This window comes from Tamandua tetradactyla, chromosome 4, assembly GCF_023851605.1.
Source record: "Tamandua tetradactyla isolate mTamTet1 chromosome 4, mTamTet1.pri, whole genome shotgun sequence".
NCBI lineage: Eukaryota > Metazoa > Chordata > Mammalia > Pilosa > Myrmecophagidae > Tamandua > Tamandua tetradactyla.
In genome coordinates, this window is record NC_135330.1 from 162,902,729 (window position 1) to 162,921,645 (window position 18,917).

The 18,917-nt window shown below is 37.2% G+C and overlaps 1 protein-coding gene across 2 annotated transcripts in view; it reads left to right on the plus strand.

Annotated features, from left to right (window-relative positions):
* Positions 1-18,917, plus strand: part of GPC6 (glypican 6) — a 1,138,931-nt gene that overhangs the window by 1,037,705 nt on the left and 82,309 nt on the right. For both annotated transcript variants that reach the window (XR_013174668.1, XM_077158532.1), the window contains exon 6: positions 10,637-10,780. Coding sequence is in view for 1 of the 2 variants with exons in the window: in XM_077158532.1 (XP_077014647.1) it covers positions 10,637-10,780 (144 nt within the window). In the remaining variant the exon portion in view is untranslated. The remainder of the gene's footprint in view (positions 1-10,636; positions 10,781-18,917) is intronic.

Here is an 18,917-nt window from a genome sequence, read left to right on the forward strand (position 1 = left end):
TCCAGGTTTAGCTGCTTTTAAGTCTTGCATCCTTGACTTTCTCTCTTTGTCTGAATTTCATTTTCATATAAGGACTCCAGTAAGAGGATTATGACACGCCCCCTTCCCTGAATGAAGTGGGTCCCATCTTAAATTAAAATCCTACTCAACAAAAGATCCTACTTACAATGGGTCCACACCTACAGGAATGGCTTCATTTTAAGAGCATAGTTTTCTGGGGTACATATAGCTTCAATCCATCACAGCATCTAAAGTCAGAATAGGTTAGATATTCACACACCTGCATTTAAACCCTCTTATCTATGCATTATTGGGGATAGCAGAGAATCTCCTAGCAGGGGACAGAGGTCGGACACATACCTCTGCATGGCCTTTAACATGACATGGAATAGCACTGAATAAATGTCTAAAAATCAAGGCTTTCAGAAGAAAGTGGGCTAAAGAGAAGAGCAGAGGAGCTGGAGACTATGCTAGCAACCCAACTGAGGTCCATGAGTGCCCCAACATGAGCAAAGCACAGAGGGTTTTGGAGAAATGTCAGTGGCTTCTGCCCTACGTTGCATTATTCTTACATTGAAAGGATAATGGGCCTACTCCATTGACAGGTGGTTTGGTCCTTTGTGTCTAATCTCTCAGGAAAAAATAAATGACCATACTATTTACACAGTTTTCAACTCTATTTCTATCTCTTTTTTGTTTTGTTTTTAAAAGAGGGCAGTTCTCAATGATGTCTAGACTCTGAATATTTTTGCTGGTTGACTCAAATTTCAAAGTTCATGTTCTATCCATCTTCTCTCACTTATCACATCCACCAAGAAACAGTGACCTTAAAAGATCTTTTATTCTTTGATGTATCTGTTTCTGTGCAAAGTAAATAGGATCTATTCCATTTCTGTTTGTAACATTATTGGGTAACAGGGCCAGATTTTCACAAGTTAGTTACAGGGAAAAAAAAACACCATTTTTTTATAAAATAGAAAATGTGTGTTTGTTATAAAATAAAATGAAGGTTTGAAAAGAATACTAATGATGCATTTATAGGAAATACATCCAAAGCAAACTAGTTTTAACTTTCCTTCCATGTAAAAAAGATAGTTTTTTTCTCCTTTCGATGATAAAGGGAAACTCTTGATTATCTCTAACCTTTGGAGATTTATCTTAAGATTTTCTTTCATTTTAACTTCAGGGCAAAGGATGAAAAGATTACGTTTAATGTAGTCTACTTAAGAATAGTTTGTTGAAACTCAGTGCAGTGTTTAACACTCAGTGTGTTCTTAGGAACTGTTAAAGGTACTTTCTTACTCTCCTAAAAGAAAACTCCTTCCAAGCTCCTTCTGACTTTAAGAGGAGAACCCCTTCCCTAGAACCATGCTTCCCACAGGCAGCATATTATTGTTTCAGAGGAAGTTCAGTGGCCTCTGCTCAGTCTCCCAAATATGCCCACTTATTCCCAGCTCTTAGCAATTCTCTTCTACTCAAGGCTATGTGATCTGATTTGATTCTGATAAAGTTATTTTCCCAACCAGCCTATTTTTAAACATGTGAAGGAGCTACCATTGTAAATCTATAAGCAAGCTGTTTTGCTAGAAAATTTTAAATTATAGATGGCTCTGAGTAACTGTTTTGTACATCTCTTTGATTTCAACTCCTCAGTATATGAGTGTTATGGAGGGAAGGAGGTTTTTTTCATCCCAATAACTCTCTGGTCCAGATTAATCTCCTTTTCACACCTGTTTATCCAACTGTGTACTACGTACCTCCACCTCCACTTTTCCAAACTGAGCTCATCATCCTCCTGCGAATCCTTCTCCCTGACTGCATTTTCTAGACAAGACATAGTAGCTCCTCCACTAGCTCTTTTGCCCAGCCAGAAACTGGGCTGGCTCCTGGACTTTCCTTTCTCCTTCACCCCTTATAGTCAGTCCGTAATGAAACCCTGTTAAACAATCATTCTAAACGTCTTTTTAATCCATGCACAACCTCTGCCCTCATTCGGGACTTCATCTCAGACATAGATTACAGGCCCCTAATTGATTCCCTGCCTCTCATTTTGCCACAGTCCGATCCACCCTCCACACCACAATCAGAGGGAACTGGAGGAAATTCAAATATGTTCACCTTATCCCCCTACTTAATATCTTTCGCTGGTTCCTTATTGTCATAAGAATAAAACCCAGACTTGGTCCTGCATGACCTGACCCCCATCCCATCCCTCCCGGGCCACCACCAACACACTCCCTTTTTTAATTTTTAAAACGTTTTATTTTGAAATAATTTCAAATTTATAGGACAGTTGAAAAAAATAATGCACTCCCCATACTGAAAACTCCAAAATATACCCATCCAAATACTCAGATCTACCAACTTTTAACATTTTGCCAATTTGCCTTATCATTCTATGTATCCAGCTATCTAGAGTATCTGTTGATCCATCCATTCGTCTAGCTGTCTATTTTCTAAACTTTTGAGAGTAGGTTGTATATATTGTGATCCCTGAACACTTAATACTTCCATGTGTATTTCCTAAGAACAAGGCTCTTTATTTATGTTTTCAGCCTAATACAGTTATCAACTCCAAGAAATTTAACATTGATACAAACCTTACAGTCTATATTCTAATTTTTTATGTGTCCCAATAATACCCTTTTTGGCTTTTTCTCCTGTATTATGAGATCCAGTCCAAGATCATATATTGCATTTAATTGTCATTGTCCCTTTATTCTTTTTTTTTAAACTGTGGAGGCACATGTACAACATAAAATTTCCCTTCTCAACTACTCCAAAGCATATAATTCATTGGGATTAATCGCATTCATAATGCTGTACTACCTCACCATCATCCATTACCAAAACTTTTCCATTATCCAAACAGAACCCTACACCTATTATGCATTAAGTCTCTACTCTTCCCCCACCTGCCCCTAGTAAACTGTACTCTATTTTCTGCCCCTGGGAATTAGCATATTGAAATTAATTCAAATAAATGGGATCACACATTCTTTCTGCCTTTGTGTCTGACTTAGTTCGCTCATCATAATGTCTTCAAGGTTAATCCATTCATTGTTTTTTACAACTGAATCATATCCTGTTTTATATATATATATATACATGCATATATATATATCCCATTTTATTTGTATTTCTATATATCCGGTCAACATTCACTGGTATATTTGAAATGTTTTACTGATCAACTCTTACAGGGGAAGGTATTCATTTGTAGTGTTTACTAATTTCTGCTGCATAAACACTCCCCACCATGGCTAATTTCAAGCTACCTGTATGATGTCACTGAGCACAGAATTACACACCATTATATATTTCCACCTCATGAGTAAAAGTGACATAAATAACTTCAAGAGCATAGGCAAAAGTAAACTTAGTAAAGTGACTAGAAAGTGATGGGTTTAGAGTATATGTTACCCTGGTTTTTTATATCATTTATTTAATTGTAAGTTTCTACAGTATAGTTTTTAATAGAGGCTATGTTTAACAACTGGCTTGCAAATTCCCAATAAGGTAACAATCCCCTTTATGAGCCAGTAAGAGCCAACTCTTAATAGTAACATTCCATTACTATTCTAAGAAATGTTCTCTGACTCTCCACTCTGGGTTAGAGGCCATTCATGGATGCTCCCACAGTACTCATCACTTTGTATTATAATTGCCTGATTTCTTGTCGGTACCCCCCAGACGGCAGGGTCATGTCCAATTGGCATATTCCTACCATCTATGTCTGGTCATGGTCATACTCAACCAGCCAGGCTGATGAAATTTACACTTCTGCAAAATGATCTTGAGAACTGCTTTAAACCTTATAAACAAAGAGCATATGAAATAATCCTATAGCCAGGCCAAGAGGATTAGTGTTTCTTTTCTCTCTACAACTAAAAGAATGCCTTCTCTAGTTCCATGCAACTTCTCCCTACTCATCACTTAGGAAGAAATACCAAGGTGCTCTAATGTTTAAGAAATGCAAAACTTTTATGGAATAATCATCTTCTCAAGCAAATGGAAAGAATTTGCTTTAATTGAAGAAAAGATTTTAAGAGGTGTACAGTACATTTGACAAATATTCTTGAACCAAAGAGCATAAGCATGTTGAGTAGATTTTTAAAACTGACACAGTAGCTCTCTTTCTATAAGTGAAGGCAAGGAAAATTGACCAAAAAAGAAAACTAATGACTTGACTTGATTCAGTATAACCCAGAATTCTCTCAACAGAATCCTGAACCCATCCAGGGACTAGAGTTTGCCAGAGAGCTTGGCCAAGGGATCACTGGAATCAATCTTTAAAGAAAGAGAAGCATGAATTGGGGAACAAAGAACAAACAACAAAGATGGAACAGAATGAGAGAGGAAAGGAAAGACAAAGAAAAGAAGAGGAAGGAAGACAGAGATTAAATGTTCTGAGGTTAAGGGTGAAAAAAATCACTTTCTTCAACAACAAACCATCAAGAAAGTTACCAAACTGATGAAATTAAAAAAAAATAAACTATGATATTTAGAATGTTTATGTGATGAGTATAATGATTTCATACATAAAAAGGAAGTCATTGACAAAATGTTTTAAATTTACATTCAGGAAAACATTTCTTAGGATATTAGCAGAATGTGGTTAAGAACCAGAAAAATGTGTGAAATGAGATTCTGGGAGTGTCAGTTTAATTTTATAGAATGCTAATAACATAGCTCTTCTCACTACTACTTTTAATTAATTGTTTTTTAAATATTCTAATTTACTCATATCTATTGGCAAATGATAAATGAGCATCCTCCTGCCCACACATTCTGGCTACCATGTCCACTTTGGGAAAGGGCCACCAGCAATGCCCTGAAGCCAGAGGACTCTTGTGTCTGCTGTCATGTACAGTTGCCAGTGTTTATCATTCTGATGAAGTGAGGATATAAGGAAGGAAGGGTTTGTAAGCAGCCCAAGTGGTCTGTCACTCTGGCCCAAGAAACAGATATTGCCTGTGATCTGAGCCCAGATATTTCCAGAGCTCATGACTCCCCGCTCACCTAACAGGTCAATCAGAGAACCAATCCTGACTATTTAGGGAGCAATGTCCCTCCTCCCTTAATTGGCTTATTTGGCACAGTGAATTTTTAATATAAAATGATCAAGACACAGAATTTTTTTACTTTCTAGTTATCCAGTTTAAACAAAAGTTGATTTGGTTTTCTTCTAATTTGACACAGTAATGGAGTAAGGAAATATCAAATATTTTTATGTGGATGCATGAGTTAGATTTTCTTATGTCAGAGGAAGAAGTGTTAAACTTTGCATTTGATGAGATACTACTTGAGATAAAGCATGCTGAGCACATAGAACAGTGATATCTGGCACACCATAAACATGCAATAAGGGTCAGTTCTATTTCTTTTCCTGTCTCTTCTTTCCCGTTACAGAAGTCCACAGACTAATTGCCTTAAATAAATTATTGTAAAAGGGGGAAATTATAGCCAAAATTTTCATTATTTATATTCTTGGACTCCAGATTTTTTTTTTTGTATGCTGTATGGTGGTGTCACATTTCGTCATTTTTTCTATGTGAATATCCCATTGGTGCAGCACCATTTGTTGCATTTGTGTTTGATTGACTGGTTTTGTTTGTTTTGTGGGGAGTGCATAGACCAGAAATCGAACCCAGGTCTCCCGCATGGCAGGCGAGAATTCTACCACTGAACTATCCTTGCACTCCAGATTTTTTTTTTTAAACACAAACTGTGCTAGGAGCTCTTAGAGATTCTTGGGTACCATGATAATATATATATATATATAGTACTATTTGTTGGAAGTTTTTATTCATGCTTAGCTCTGCATAATCCATAGATTTGACTTATTAATTACATTTGTTATTTTTCGTCCTATTTAATTACAGATTACCACAATAAAAATAATAATACACCATTATAACTCATTTTTCCCAGAATCTTTTCTATGCATTATGGCATTTCAGCTTCACAATAGCCTTGACAATTGGTCACATAAGAGTAAGAAGAAAAACCAAAGCTAATACCCCAAGTTTTTAGACCCTTGTTCATGACTTTTCTATTATGCCACACTTGTCTCTTGTGAAAATAATGGCCACACCTGGACAAACAAATATATAGAATTGATGCAGTATGTTGATTTCTGTTCCCTTAGGAACTAATGGAATAGAATCGAATTTCCCAAGTGGTCAATTGACACAAAGTTCATTCATTAACCCTGTAATAATGAAAATTAGAGTCTAATAAATAAATAAATAAATCATTATTCTCAAAACATTAAGGCTGATTAAATTTAGATAATGTTAACTGTTGCTTTTCATGTTTAACATGAAAATTTCAAAATTGTTTATTGGAATAGCAACATCTTTCCCATCATAATAACAACCTATTGGGGAGACACTGAAACGTTAGAATTAAAAAAGAAAAGAAAAGAAAAGAAAAACCACAGGAGCCAGACACAACTTATTTGCAGTTACAATTTCCAAAGTTACCAGTGAAGACTTTTTTGAATATCAAGCTGGAAAAGACAATGCAGAAATTAAAGAAAGCAAAGAGACATAGGCATGGAAAAGCTCTGTGTGCCTCAGAAAAAATCATACTATTTGTTAGTCTATTTTAAGGGACATATGTTAAAATGCTGTATGGCCCTTAAAGGAAAAATACTTGTATTTAGAAACCTAAGACACAGTACCCAGACCTGTTATCAGCATACCTCCTTCTCCTCCTTGTCCCTCTGAAACTATAAAATATCTCTTCTTTCAGCACTTTCTATCTTAATGTCAGCTTCTTTAATCTCAGAATGTCAACATACTTCTGAGACATTATCTTAGTAATCCTCTTATGAGAGGATTCGTGAGCCAGATCTCTTCCCGAAATCCACAGGCTTTGTGAGTCAGCTAGGTGGGAAGCATGATTCCTTTGTGCATCTGTCTTCATTGGGGCTCCAAATACTTTTCTGAATTATCTAATTATTCCTGTCAACATCCCTTGAGAGGGAGACAGGCAGGCAGTAGTACTGTTTCTATTTCTTAAAGATATAGCTCTAATGTTTTGTTCAACAAAAAGGTGACTTAGCTTGCAGCTTTGTCCTCTAGAACCTTCTGTTCTGTTTTAAAGAGAAGACCTTTTGTCTTAAACTAGAACCTCTTCCCATAAATACCTGTAAGTAAAAGCAGATTCACCTGAATCTCTTTTCCTCTTGTCAAGTTAGAATGACCTACTGCAAGTTGCCTAGACCAGCACATATCCCAAAGGGTGTTTCCTGGGGCACCACTTGTAAGAAACTCCTGGAGAAAACATGATCAAAAAAATTTGGGAAACCCTACAAATGGCATCCTGCCTTTTGACAAGTCAGAATACATGTTAACATGATGAAGGCCAGGCAAAAATACCCAATTTAACTTTGACCTATGAAATCTTTTGCTTATGCAGCAGCTGTTAGCCCCCTGGAAATTATAGATCATGGAAAACATTTAAGAAGCATCAGCCAAGACATTCTATTCCTTCAAATCTCCTCTAGAAGCAAAACTGGAAAGAACAGATCCTAGGATGATTTAATTTGCTAATTATTATGAGCTACTTATTCTTCCAAACTCTGTGCTATGTGCTCCTGTTTAAGGATCACATTTTCTCATCACAGCCTGTCTTTCCAGTAAGTAGCATTCTTGTTCCCACGTGGCAGTGGAGAAAACTAAGGATCAGAGGGGACACTTCTGAATGGTGGCGCGGCGCTGGGCTGCCCTCAGCCCTATCTGCCCACTACGTACATGTACCCTCCTTTGGGAAACCAGGCCAGTTTCAGGGCTTCAAATACCATCTCTAGGCCAAGGATCCAGATCTATGTTGGCCAACCTGACCACTCATAGATTCATATGTCAAACTGCCTGCTTAGCAGCTCTCCATGAATGCATAAAAAGCATTACGAACGTCCCACAGTCACGGTCCCACCAAACTCTTGATTTTCTTCCATAAACCTGCTCTTCCATGCTTCCTCTTCCAGTTAATGGATCTCCCTCTATCCAAGTGCTTAAGCCATTATGCCCTCTTCCTTTTTGCTCATTCCCCACATTCCAACAATCAGCAATTCCTAAGCCCATACTTTTAACCACTAAGATAGAACCAAAAGGGACTTAGAGATCTTTTATGGTAAGCCTTCAATAGATGAGAAAACTGAACCTCGGGGAAGGTAAGTCACAGGAAATTCATATCCAAGAGTAGGGGAGAATCTTGCTCTACTAACTCTTATTTAATTTATGACACTTTCCCCAACAAGACTCCTCATTGGTTTCTTCTCTTATTCAAAGTTTAAAATCCTGAGGTACCCAGGCTACCAGAATAAAAAACCTTTTGTAGTTGTATCTAGCTCTGGATCTCATGAACCATAAAGCTTTGTTGAATTATACTGTTGCTATAGCAAACTCAGAAAATTTGCATGTGAGGCAATCCACATTTTCTACAGAAGAATTCCTTTTGTCACCCACCCCCTGCACCCCATCTTTTCAAAATATTCAAAATATTTTATCCAGCTAACATGCATTATTAAATAAATTATTAATTGTATCTTTGAAAGTCATCTAAGTTATATGGCTGCTATATATGTTGTTTAAGATGTACTCTCGGAATGAGAACATCAGAATAACACAGGGTCTTTAATCATTCCTAAGCAAAAACAGGATGAGTTGATGCCCTGGTCCGCCTTTGTAATGTCCTCATTAGGTTTTGCAAAATTCTGAATAATAGCTCTTGGATCCCAGAGCTGGAAACATCCACACCAAAGGGTGTCTCTTTATGATATTCCCTTTTTCTAAGGAATTATAAAATCTGTATTTTAGAGACCTTGATGATATGAAGTTGTTGTGACAGGTGTTTATGTAGGGAGTTAGATGTTGTTTCCCAAATAATTAAAAGTTGATGTTTTGTGGGATTTGGATTATAAACCCAGCAATTCCTGCACGGAAGCTATCTTCAAAATCCAAACCTAATAGGAATAACAGAAAGCTACTACACTACATTTACATACCTAGGTTTCATTAACACCCACAAAAAAAGAAAAAGAAAGAAAGAAAAGAAATCAAACAGGTGAAAGGTTTTCTTTCATGATGAAATATCTCCTCTGGAGCACTAATATCCTTTCAGGGCATTTCACAATCCTGTGACTGAATTATAACCTGGTGGGGAGCCAGAATTTTGCCAAGGGCGAATGTAGGAGGGCTGTTAACTCTTTCAGTGTCCAGGCCTTATGAAATCTCAGCAAGACCCTTAGTATTGTTTTCCCTTAAGTTTTATGCTTTTTTAGTCAGCTGTCATTTTCCTAGCGATCCTAAATAGCACTCTCAACAGTTCCCTGGAGCTTTGGAAATGTTAATGCCCTCCATCAGCAACGACCTTGCCGCTGGGAAGTGATTTTGGCTCGAGGGAGAAAAGGCCCACTGTCTTTATCACACTGGTTTACACCATCAACTTCAGAAATTGTGTGGGAGAAAAAGAATCAATAATGTGCTAAGACCGGTCTCGAGGAATACCAAGTCAAAGTGCTCGTGCTCTGCAAAATGCTGAGTTGAAGGAGAACTTTTGAATACAACAGAAGTGAAATTAGCTGGTAAAACAAAATGAATTATGGCACGTGAAGGAATCTGTCATCGGGAATGGTACTCAAGAGCTCTCTAAGTATATCACTAGAATCACATAATGTGCATCATGGAATATACTAATTTTAGAGTCAAGCAACAAGGAAATCAAATAACAAGACCAAAAAGGAATGCTTTCTAAACACACACGCAAGTTAAGAATTAGCCTACAAAAGCAGTCCTGAATAGTGTACTAAAAAAAGAAAAAAAAAAGTGTAGGAGTAAAAAAAATCTCCTTTGGAGAAATGGAAGAAATGTTTAAACTTCATCAAAACTTCATGAAAATGTCACTGTATTTCCTATAAATCTATAAAAGTATTATCTCTTGATACCCGGGACATAGTATGAAGCCTAGAAACAGCGAAGTAAGTGTCCCCTCGCCATCCTGAGTGAAACCACTGTGGAAAAGAACTGGCAGCTCAGTCCCTAAGATCATTACAGTAAAGTGTTTGATTTCCCACAGCAATCCTAATAGTGACATGAACAGCTGTCAACAACAAAATTAGAGGAAACTGTCATTATGTGGATTTCACCCACATTTGCATGTCCTATTTCCACACCATTGCTCAAGAGAGGGTTTTCAAAGAACTCTACAGGTAGAGGTTTTCATAATTCAGCGGGGAATTGCTCAAGTGATTTGGCCTTATATGTCATGAAATACATTTGTCACGATAACAAGAATCCCAGACTGATGTTTATTGCACACCAAAATCAAGTACATGGATGTGTCTGGTACACAATTCATTTAATCCTGAAATCCTCCTAGGAGGTAGCTGTTACAATTCCAATCTTTAATATACCGTGAAACTAAGAGTCTGGGTGTAACAGTCAATCACAAGATGTCTTTTTGGGTAATCATTCTGTTACGTTTGTGATTATATTTGTTTACTTTCAAGATAAGAGTTATTTGAGGCCAAAGCTCTGTGGAAAATGTGGCAACCATTGCATTGCAGTATTGCACTCTTCTAGAAACTCACTGGGTAGCTTTTTTAATCTCTCCAATGTTCTTCCAGGTCTTTCAGGGATGTGGCCAGCCCAAACCTGCTCCAGCCCTCAGATCTGCCCGCTCAGCTCCTGAAAATTTTAATACTCGTTTCAGGCCCTACAATCCTGAGGAAAGACCAACAACAGCTGCTGGCACGAGCTTGGACCGGCTGGTGAGTGCTCTCAAATTGATGGTACCCATTCTGGGTACCTTACCAAGGCTGTTCTTGAAAGCACATGATGGGATTCAGAAAAAAAATGGTTGTAAAAGTCATCTCATTCTTATTATCTGCTCCCACGTTTAATTAGAATTTTGAGAAGTAATGGGATCTTTCTTTTAGGTCACGAATTAGATCATTTAAGAAATCTTATGACTATTAATCCTCTCGTGCAGTGGCCAAATTTTCAACTCCCTATTTCTCCTGAAATACTGTTTTGAAGATTAAGTTACCAGTTTTCGTAAAGATGTAATTAAAAAAGAGCATTTCTTATCCACCTATTTCAGTTCTTTCCTTAAAATGGCTGTTTCCATATAATGAAACTTAATTACAACTTCTCCTTATATGTAAGCATTTCTGTTCGAAAGACCCCTGATCATTGCTACTACCATTTTTCCTTTTTGTGTGTTTCTTTAAAAAGTTGGAAACTTTAGAAATAGTCATTCTTTGAATCGTTTAAATATGGGTCAGGGGACTGAATGGTCTCTATCATCAAAGCAGTTTACTTACAGAAGCACAGCCATAAATGTAGCGAATGCAACTTTTTCAGTATGTTTTAAAAATCAAAATTTGCTATAAAAAATTAAAACCTCATCATATCGAAGAAGTATTGCCTGGTTATTTGCAATTCAAGTTCTTCAATTTATAGTACTATAAACAATTTATGTACCTGTAATTCTTAGTGCTGTTAATGTTGTTTTGCCAATTATCTTGATGTACAATTAACAGAGAAAAGCCTTAAGGTCATAAAACACTCAAACGACATCTGATTGTGTTACAAAAACTCAGATCTCAAGGGTTGCTGGTTATGAATATTCTTTCATTAACCACTGTTATAAATTATTTTATAATTTTAGTTAATATCCTTCTACAGTGTAGAACTCATAAGATTAAACAGTTTGGGTTTGGCCTCGAAGTACTTCTCAATGTTTCTCTCTATAAAACTCAAATGTACTTGTAACATAAAGACCTATTCTTGAAGTACCAGAGTGAAAGGGTAAAGTGAGCAGTTAACTGCCAAATTATAAGTTTCATATCAATTAGTAGCAAGTAAAACCCCTCTTTTTTTCAGTGTAGGTTTTGGAAAAAGAATCATCTGGCAGTCTCATGAATTGTCTACCTTGTTATTTCTATCCTCTATTCACAGTTTCAGGGAAAAGTTTAAAATTCAGCCACCTTTTTACTATTTAACAACCAAACAACTAGTTATTAACCAGTTCTTTTAAAGGAAATATGCTTGGATTAGACTCCATTGTTTAGATTTTTACTTTACAAACTGGTTTCATATCAAATCCAGATACTTCTAACTAGAGGCATAAATGATGCGTATGGGTTAATCCTTCCCCCACCCTGCCCCATTTTAGTTGGTTTATAAAATCTAATTTAAGATCTGGGGTACATTATACACTTAGTTAAAATTGTATTGCATTTAAACAATATGATGCTACCTAGGACAACTAATAATTTTTTTCCCTTTGAAAGAGAATAGCACAGTTTTCTCTCCTCCCCAGGAGATATAAATGTACACATTAAAAAAAGAGAAATAGAGCAAGAAAAGTATTTTTCTCAAGAAAATAATATTTGTGCAGTTTAGTGCAACCTAAATAAAATATCAATACTTTGAGGATTCCATATTATGTTTAAAATTTCACATAGACAAAAATTGGGACCTTTTATAGAGAAACTTCATCAGTAATCTTCAAAATACCCCAAATATAAGGGTCTTGAAGAGCATTGGAAAATAGCAGACTGCTTTAGGATCTTCTATTTTACGCACCCAACAAATAAATTTTAACCAATGTCTTCCCGAAAGTAATTGGTAATGACTAATCATAAGATCATGAGTAAAAACCAAGGACCAGACTCAGTGCACAGGAATTTAAATCAATAAGACAATTTTATGCTAAAAGATTCCCTGACAGCATGTAGCCTTTTATTTCCTCATAGGTGTAGCTTAAGAGTCCATAAGTGAGAATTGAGGTTTTATTTATTTGGGTTTTTTTTAATTGAACTAAATTTGGATTCCTTCACAGATTGTAAGAATTAACAATCAGCCATAAACCTACCTGGAGCTATTTTGCTCACTTAAGGGGCCCTTTCAACATCAAAAGAGCTATCCCAAGGTTATCCTTGAACACACAAGCCGGTCCGAAGCTGATATCAATGTCTTCCTTTGCAGCCATTGGCTCCTCCAAGGCCTTCCTCCCTTTGAGGGTTCAGGGTAATTCTGCATAGTGAAAGGTGGAGCAGTTATCCTTGGCAGAGTCCTAATGTGCTATAGTCACACTCAATCATCTTCAAGACCCACTCTTCAGTGACGTCTGCAGACAGCCAAACATTACAGCCTATTTTGACTCTTTAGATACAAGATTCATGTTCCCTACTCCAGTTTTAATTTTCCCCTGAAAAGATGTTTCCTGAATATTTATAAGAAGCACGTGTTCCAGAAAAGGAAGATAATTGGTAAGAGTTCCCTTAATTTCTCAAGTGTTTCAGCAGAGAAAACACCTCAAAGGACAATATCAAAATTAATATTCTGATCGCCACACGCTCTTTGCCAAAGTGAAGATAACACAAGTCTGGAGCTCATGGAGAGTTGTATCTTGATCCCATTTAAATTTGGTCCCATGCTATTAACTTGGACATCTGTTAAGCAAATTTTTAATGTGAACTGGTAATTAATGGGTTTGTTTTAGAAATAAAGCTCCTAATCCAAAGCTGAGTAAACAACAGCCAAAATTTATGAAAATTGAAAACTAAACAAAATAAAACCAACGAAAACCTTAAGAATACGTCAACTCCATCATTTAACCTCTTGGTATATTGATAAAGAACTAGCAAATTCTTTAGTATCACTGAGAAACAGTCACATCCGTTCCTTTAAAGCTATGTAGGCATAAAAGGCAGTTTACATAGTTACGAGCTTTCAGACACACTTACCTACAGTTATTTTTATCCAATAATTAATTAAAATATTTGTATAAATTCAGCTCCTGTGGGAGTGCTGGTTCATCAGAAAACACCACAGTGCTTTCTGCCAACAGTCATGATTTATTAAACATCCGACTGCCATCAATTAATTTGGTTTAGGGACTGGTCCCTTTGTCCTGGGTCTCTTTCCTGTTGAACAGCTCTCTCCGTAGAGTAGGCTGTTAATGATTTTCCATTTAACAGGCCAGAGGTGGTTCTTTGCATTGAAGATGAGATTGGTTCTTTTCCTCTTTTCTTAAACTTATAGTCTGTTAATTCTCTTAAATCATTTGATGCAAAACTATGATTTTTTAAAAGAAGGTTCCAATTCACTAGAAGTATAGAGTATAAAAATAAATCAGAACAAAATAGCTTGAGTTTTAAGAACTGAGCATACAGAGGCGTTTCAAATTACCCTCCGAAAAAGGAAACTAATTGTACAGCTTAGGAAAATTCTAGCACAATGTGCTATATAGCTCCTGAATACACTTAGGCAGGGAGGGTCTATTATTGTACTCCAGCTGATTCATTAGAGCACAAACGTACTTTAAATTGTGTTTTCTACAGAAATAGGTTTTATGAAAGTAGAATTATTTTGAAAACTAGACTTGGAAGCTAATTTTCAAGTTGATGATAATTTAGACCAATCTCCAGTAAGTATTTGACCTTGTACTACGTGTGCAGATTTCTCAAACACTCTACTGGTCATTCTGAGGGAATTTGGGGTGGAAGTGGGTGGAATTCCAGCCTACAAAGCTGAACATGATACCTGTTCTGTGCTACTATGTATAGAATAATCTCTTTTTCTTTTTTCTTTAAATTTGTTTTCCTCTTGCTTCCCAGAGGACTGTGTGGAGGACAATGCAGCATAGTGTAAGCTTTGGTCTTATTTTACTTCCTCTCATCTCCATTTGTCTTTGTACAGTCATTCTGCAGAGTTTCTGAGAAAGTCCATGTCCTCTTTCCCTTTCCAAACTGTCCAGAGAAGAGATCTAATTGAACACGCACGTGACCAACTTGTGTTGTCATTTCCCCTCTGCTTGGTATTTATGGGTAACAACGATTTTGGTATTCTTTCCCAATGGCAAGGTTTCAATCTCATCTTTGTGTAAGACTAGCTCATTTACTGGCTGATTGAAATTCTGTCCCAACGTTCAGACTATATGTAGTCTGTCTGAAAAACCAGCTCTTCTCTGATGGAATATATTGGCTTTTTTCTCGTGCTGAGCAAATAATTATCTCGCTGATAATAAGAACAAACCAACATCAACTCTCATGCATAAGAAGCTAATTTTTCCATTAGCCAGGATGTAGAGAATTTATGGGGTTAAGAAATAGTCTGTGGCATCGGTTGTTGACCCTTTTTTCTTACTCAAATGTACTGGTTTCTTTTAGAGCATGTGGGGAAAGTGCATTGGATCTATTTCCCACCACCGAATTAGGACCAAGGACTACCAACCAGGTTATCTTATCTGACTTTATATATTACCAAAACAATCATCGAATCAAGTTTTACAAGGCCATTCCATACCAGTGATTCCTGCTTAATAAAGACCTACACCCTACATAGAATCATGGACCCAGGAGAGGACACCCTTACCTGAAGGACAGCTATCTATTCACACTGCACACCTAGGGCATCCTAGTACAAAATGTCTGCCTGCCCCTAAATCCAAGCAGCAATAATGCTATGGTTAAAATTTTACCTTTATACTTTATTTGTTTATAAGGAAGTCGTCCCCTGTTTCTGACTAGTTTCCCCATTCGTCATTCCAGCTCTATGAGCTCAGGGCAGTTTAGATGAAGGAAGAAAGTTAAGAGGTAAATCTAGAACCAGGAATGCACTAGAAAGAGGGGAAGGCCTGAAGAAGGGGCAGAGAAAACAGACAGCTTAAGATCTCCAGAGGCTAAATGAGAAATGGGAAGAGAAAGCAAGCTTCATAGTTGCAACAAGTCAGTTGTTGGGTTCTGTTGGTTTGGTTTAACTCCATAGCTACAGTAGCTCCAGAGAAAATATCACTTCCTTGTCTGGTGGACTCTTCTATTTGCCTCCTATCATTTTTATCTAGGACCCCAAAACCAAATGTCTATTTTGGGATGCAATGCCATTTCCAAAATTCACTGGCATGCCATTAATGATAAATATGTTGTTTACTGTTTTTTACATATAGATTTAAATACTTGTAAAATATCAAGGTACGCTTTTCGTTTTAATTGCTCTGAAGCAAAATTGACAAAGCAACTAACATTCTGGCGTCATTTCCTTCCTGGTGGTTAATACCAGTTTCGCAGTAAAATACTGGTCATAAAAATGTTCTTCCATGCCTCTTTGGGACCATTTTGGTGTGATTTAGGAAGCCTCGGTTGTAAGGTTGAGGGAAACTGTTGTTCATTTTAAATTGCCATGGCATTTTATTGTCACCTCAAAAGATCCTCCATCCGGCTAGATCTGCTACTTTGCATTTCAAAAGGCCGTCAGGCTGTGTTGAAGAAATGGCTTTATTATCTAGAGCCTCAGCCACACTGTCTTTGGGTGCAACCGAGATTTCCCACCTCCCACCCCAGCAGAGACACACAACGCACCCACCCTCAATCTTCGCTTGGTCCAAATGGGGAAAAGTAAAACCTCGATAACAACAGTAAACCAGATTCTCCACTTTAATTAGTTTTCTAAGGATAAATGGGTCAAGGCCAGATTGGCTTTCCGCCTCTGTTGCAGCTGCATAAATTATGCCCCATTCACCCCAGCAAACAAATGGCTGCTGCTCAGTCCACTTTACTTCCCCGTCTTGCCTGAACCTGCTTGATCTATTTGCTGCTAAACCCCACAGAGACACCCCGGTTTCGTTTTCAATGAACCCTTGGTAAGAACAGCAGCAAAACGCAGGGAGCTTTCAAAGCGGGATGAAAATGCAAAAGATTAAAACCAAACCCCCCCACTCCGCGCCCCCCCACACACACACTTATTCAGTCTCGGTCTCTGCACTTCTCCAGGCAACATCAGCAACATGTGGCAGCGGGGAGAGCTGCCTGTCAAGGACTTCTTTCCATTTAGGAGGCCTGTGGTTGATGGGGCCCAGGTGGGGAATAACATAAGACACACATATAAAGTGATGGCTTATCTCCAGGATATTCTGCTTATTCCACGGGCTGGAAGAATGCACGTATCTAATTCAATGGTACGCACTGTCGGAAGTCTGGAAGGAATACCTGCTCCTTGTCTGAATTTTTCAGCTCCACACCCAGTGGAGAGTGGGCTATTTTCACATCCTGGGGGAACTTTCCTTCCAGGAGTATGGAAGAACAGTATAACTAGGAGGAGCACAGAGCTCTCTTTCAGCTCCAGCATGAATGTGTTTAATTGCATGTGGTTGAATACTTGGGGCAGAAAGAAGAGTAATCTCCACGCTGACTGCATAACTCCCTGGGAGACACTAAAGTCCGGTCCACATTGCTGCTTTAGGACATGTTCAGAGAATCATATGGATCCCAGCTATGAAATAAAGTCATGCCACACACTTTAAAGAGGGAAAAGTTTTGAACAGCTTATATTAGGTAGAAGTGGTCTGAAATAATGTGGGGGATAATTTCCCCAACCCAATCAATATGGATTAAATTCTCTTTTACCCTTGGAAACAGTTAAGCAAGAGCTTTCATGACCTCTGCATATGTTGTAAAAATGAAATGTTACACTTTCAAATGGAAAATATGGCTATAAAGATTTTATATCTATTTTATGGTATATCGATATGTTTATTTTCCCCTTCAGACTTAAAAATTTCTTGCAGAGTCTTAGACTTCAGCCAACATAAATTGATACATTTTTATAAGGTTATCAATGAACAAATGTATTTTTTGAATTCTTCTTTCTTGCCTAGTACTTAGTAAAACTACCACATATAAACTACATCCTAGCATGTCCCTACTGCTAGTGTTATCTAAAGAGCAAGGGTTCCGATTTGCTAAAGGCAATGCTTATCAAACCAGTTAGAGATGCTAGGTCTCCTCAAGGGAATATTACCTAGTATAGAGCCTGATAGAATGTTAGCAAGCAATAAATAGGAATTTGATTTTGTACTCTAAGACAGACTATACCAAAATATATATTTAGAAAATTTATTAACAGATGAATCACCATTGACTAAAGAGGCAAATTGAAAATATTAAATATCTGTAGTATCCTTGATACAGGCTATGTCCAATAGCTCATTCTCCCTTCTCAATCCAGAACGGTCTTTCAAAATCTTAAACAAATTAAACAGAAACTTTGTAGTCAGTTATGAACTGATTAGATGAGAAAGCCCATTTATACACTCATTCATATTATTTGTCCTTTATTCAGCTATGTAATTGATGTTTTGGTGAGTTGATTATGAAAGCGTGCATAGATTAGCTGCACTAAATAGCTCAAACCAGATCTTTTAAAATATTAGTTCATGAGAGACTTGAGTTGACAAAGATCTTTTATTAAATTATTGAACAGCTTAGAGAACATTTTCCTTGTCATGGAAAATTTGTAGTAATTTTTGCTCATAGCTGTCTGAGATATTTGCACAACTCCCAAATGTGATGTTCACACTTAGGAGAGATAGAGCTGCAGAAATGGGATATTTCAGAAATACCAGTTTTGATGTATTTGCTGTATAATCAATCAATTTTTAACTGACTCTGGGGCCTATGGAATACATTTTAAAGCACTGGGAATTTGGTTATTCCCATAACATACTTGGACACTCTTTACTACTAGCAGTAAACCTCAAGCATAAACATTGTGGAGAAAACCAGACGAAAAGAAACTGTTTGAGTGAAAAATTGACTTTCCTTCATAAATGTTAAATGCAAGGGAGATATTTGCTATACACAATAATTGCACTGCATAAACTCATTCATGGTTTTACCATCAAAGGCTCTGACTTCACAAATATCTTCTTATACCTAAAAGACTGGCCAAGCTTTCAAAACAAAACAAATAGTCAGGTTGATAACAATCATGACCACCGTGTTGCCAGTTTGTAAATAACATTTGGAAGTTGGATTTGGGTAATATCTTTAGAAATTTTCCCACTGCAGCATCGACCAGGTTGAGCCAGGCTAGATAATGCCACACCTACAAACAACCCCC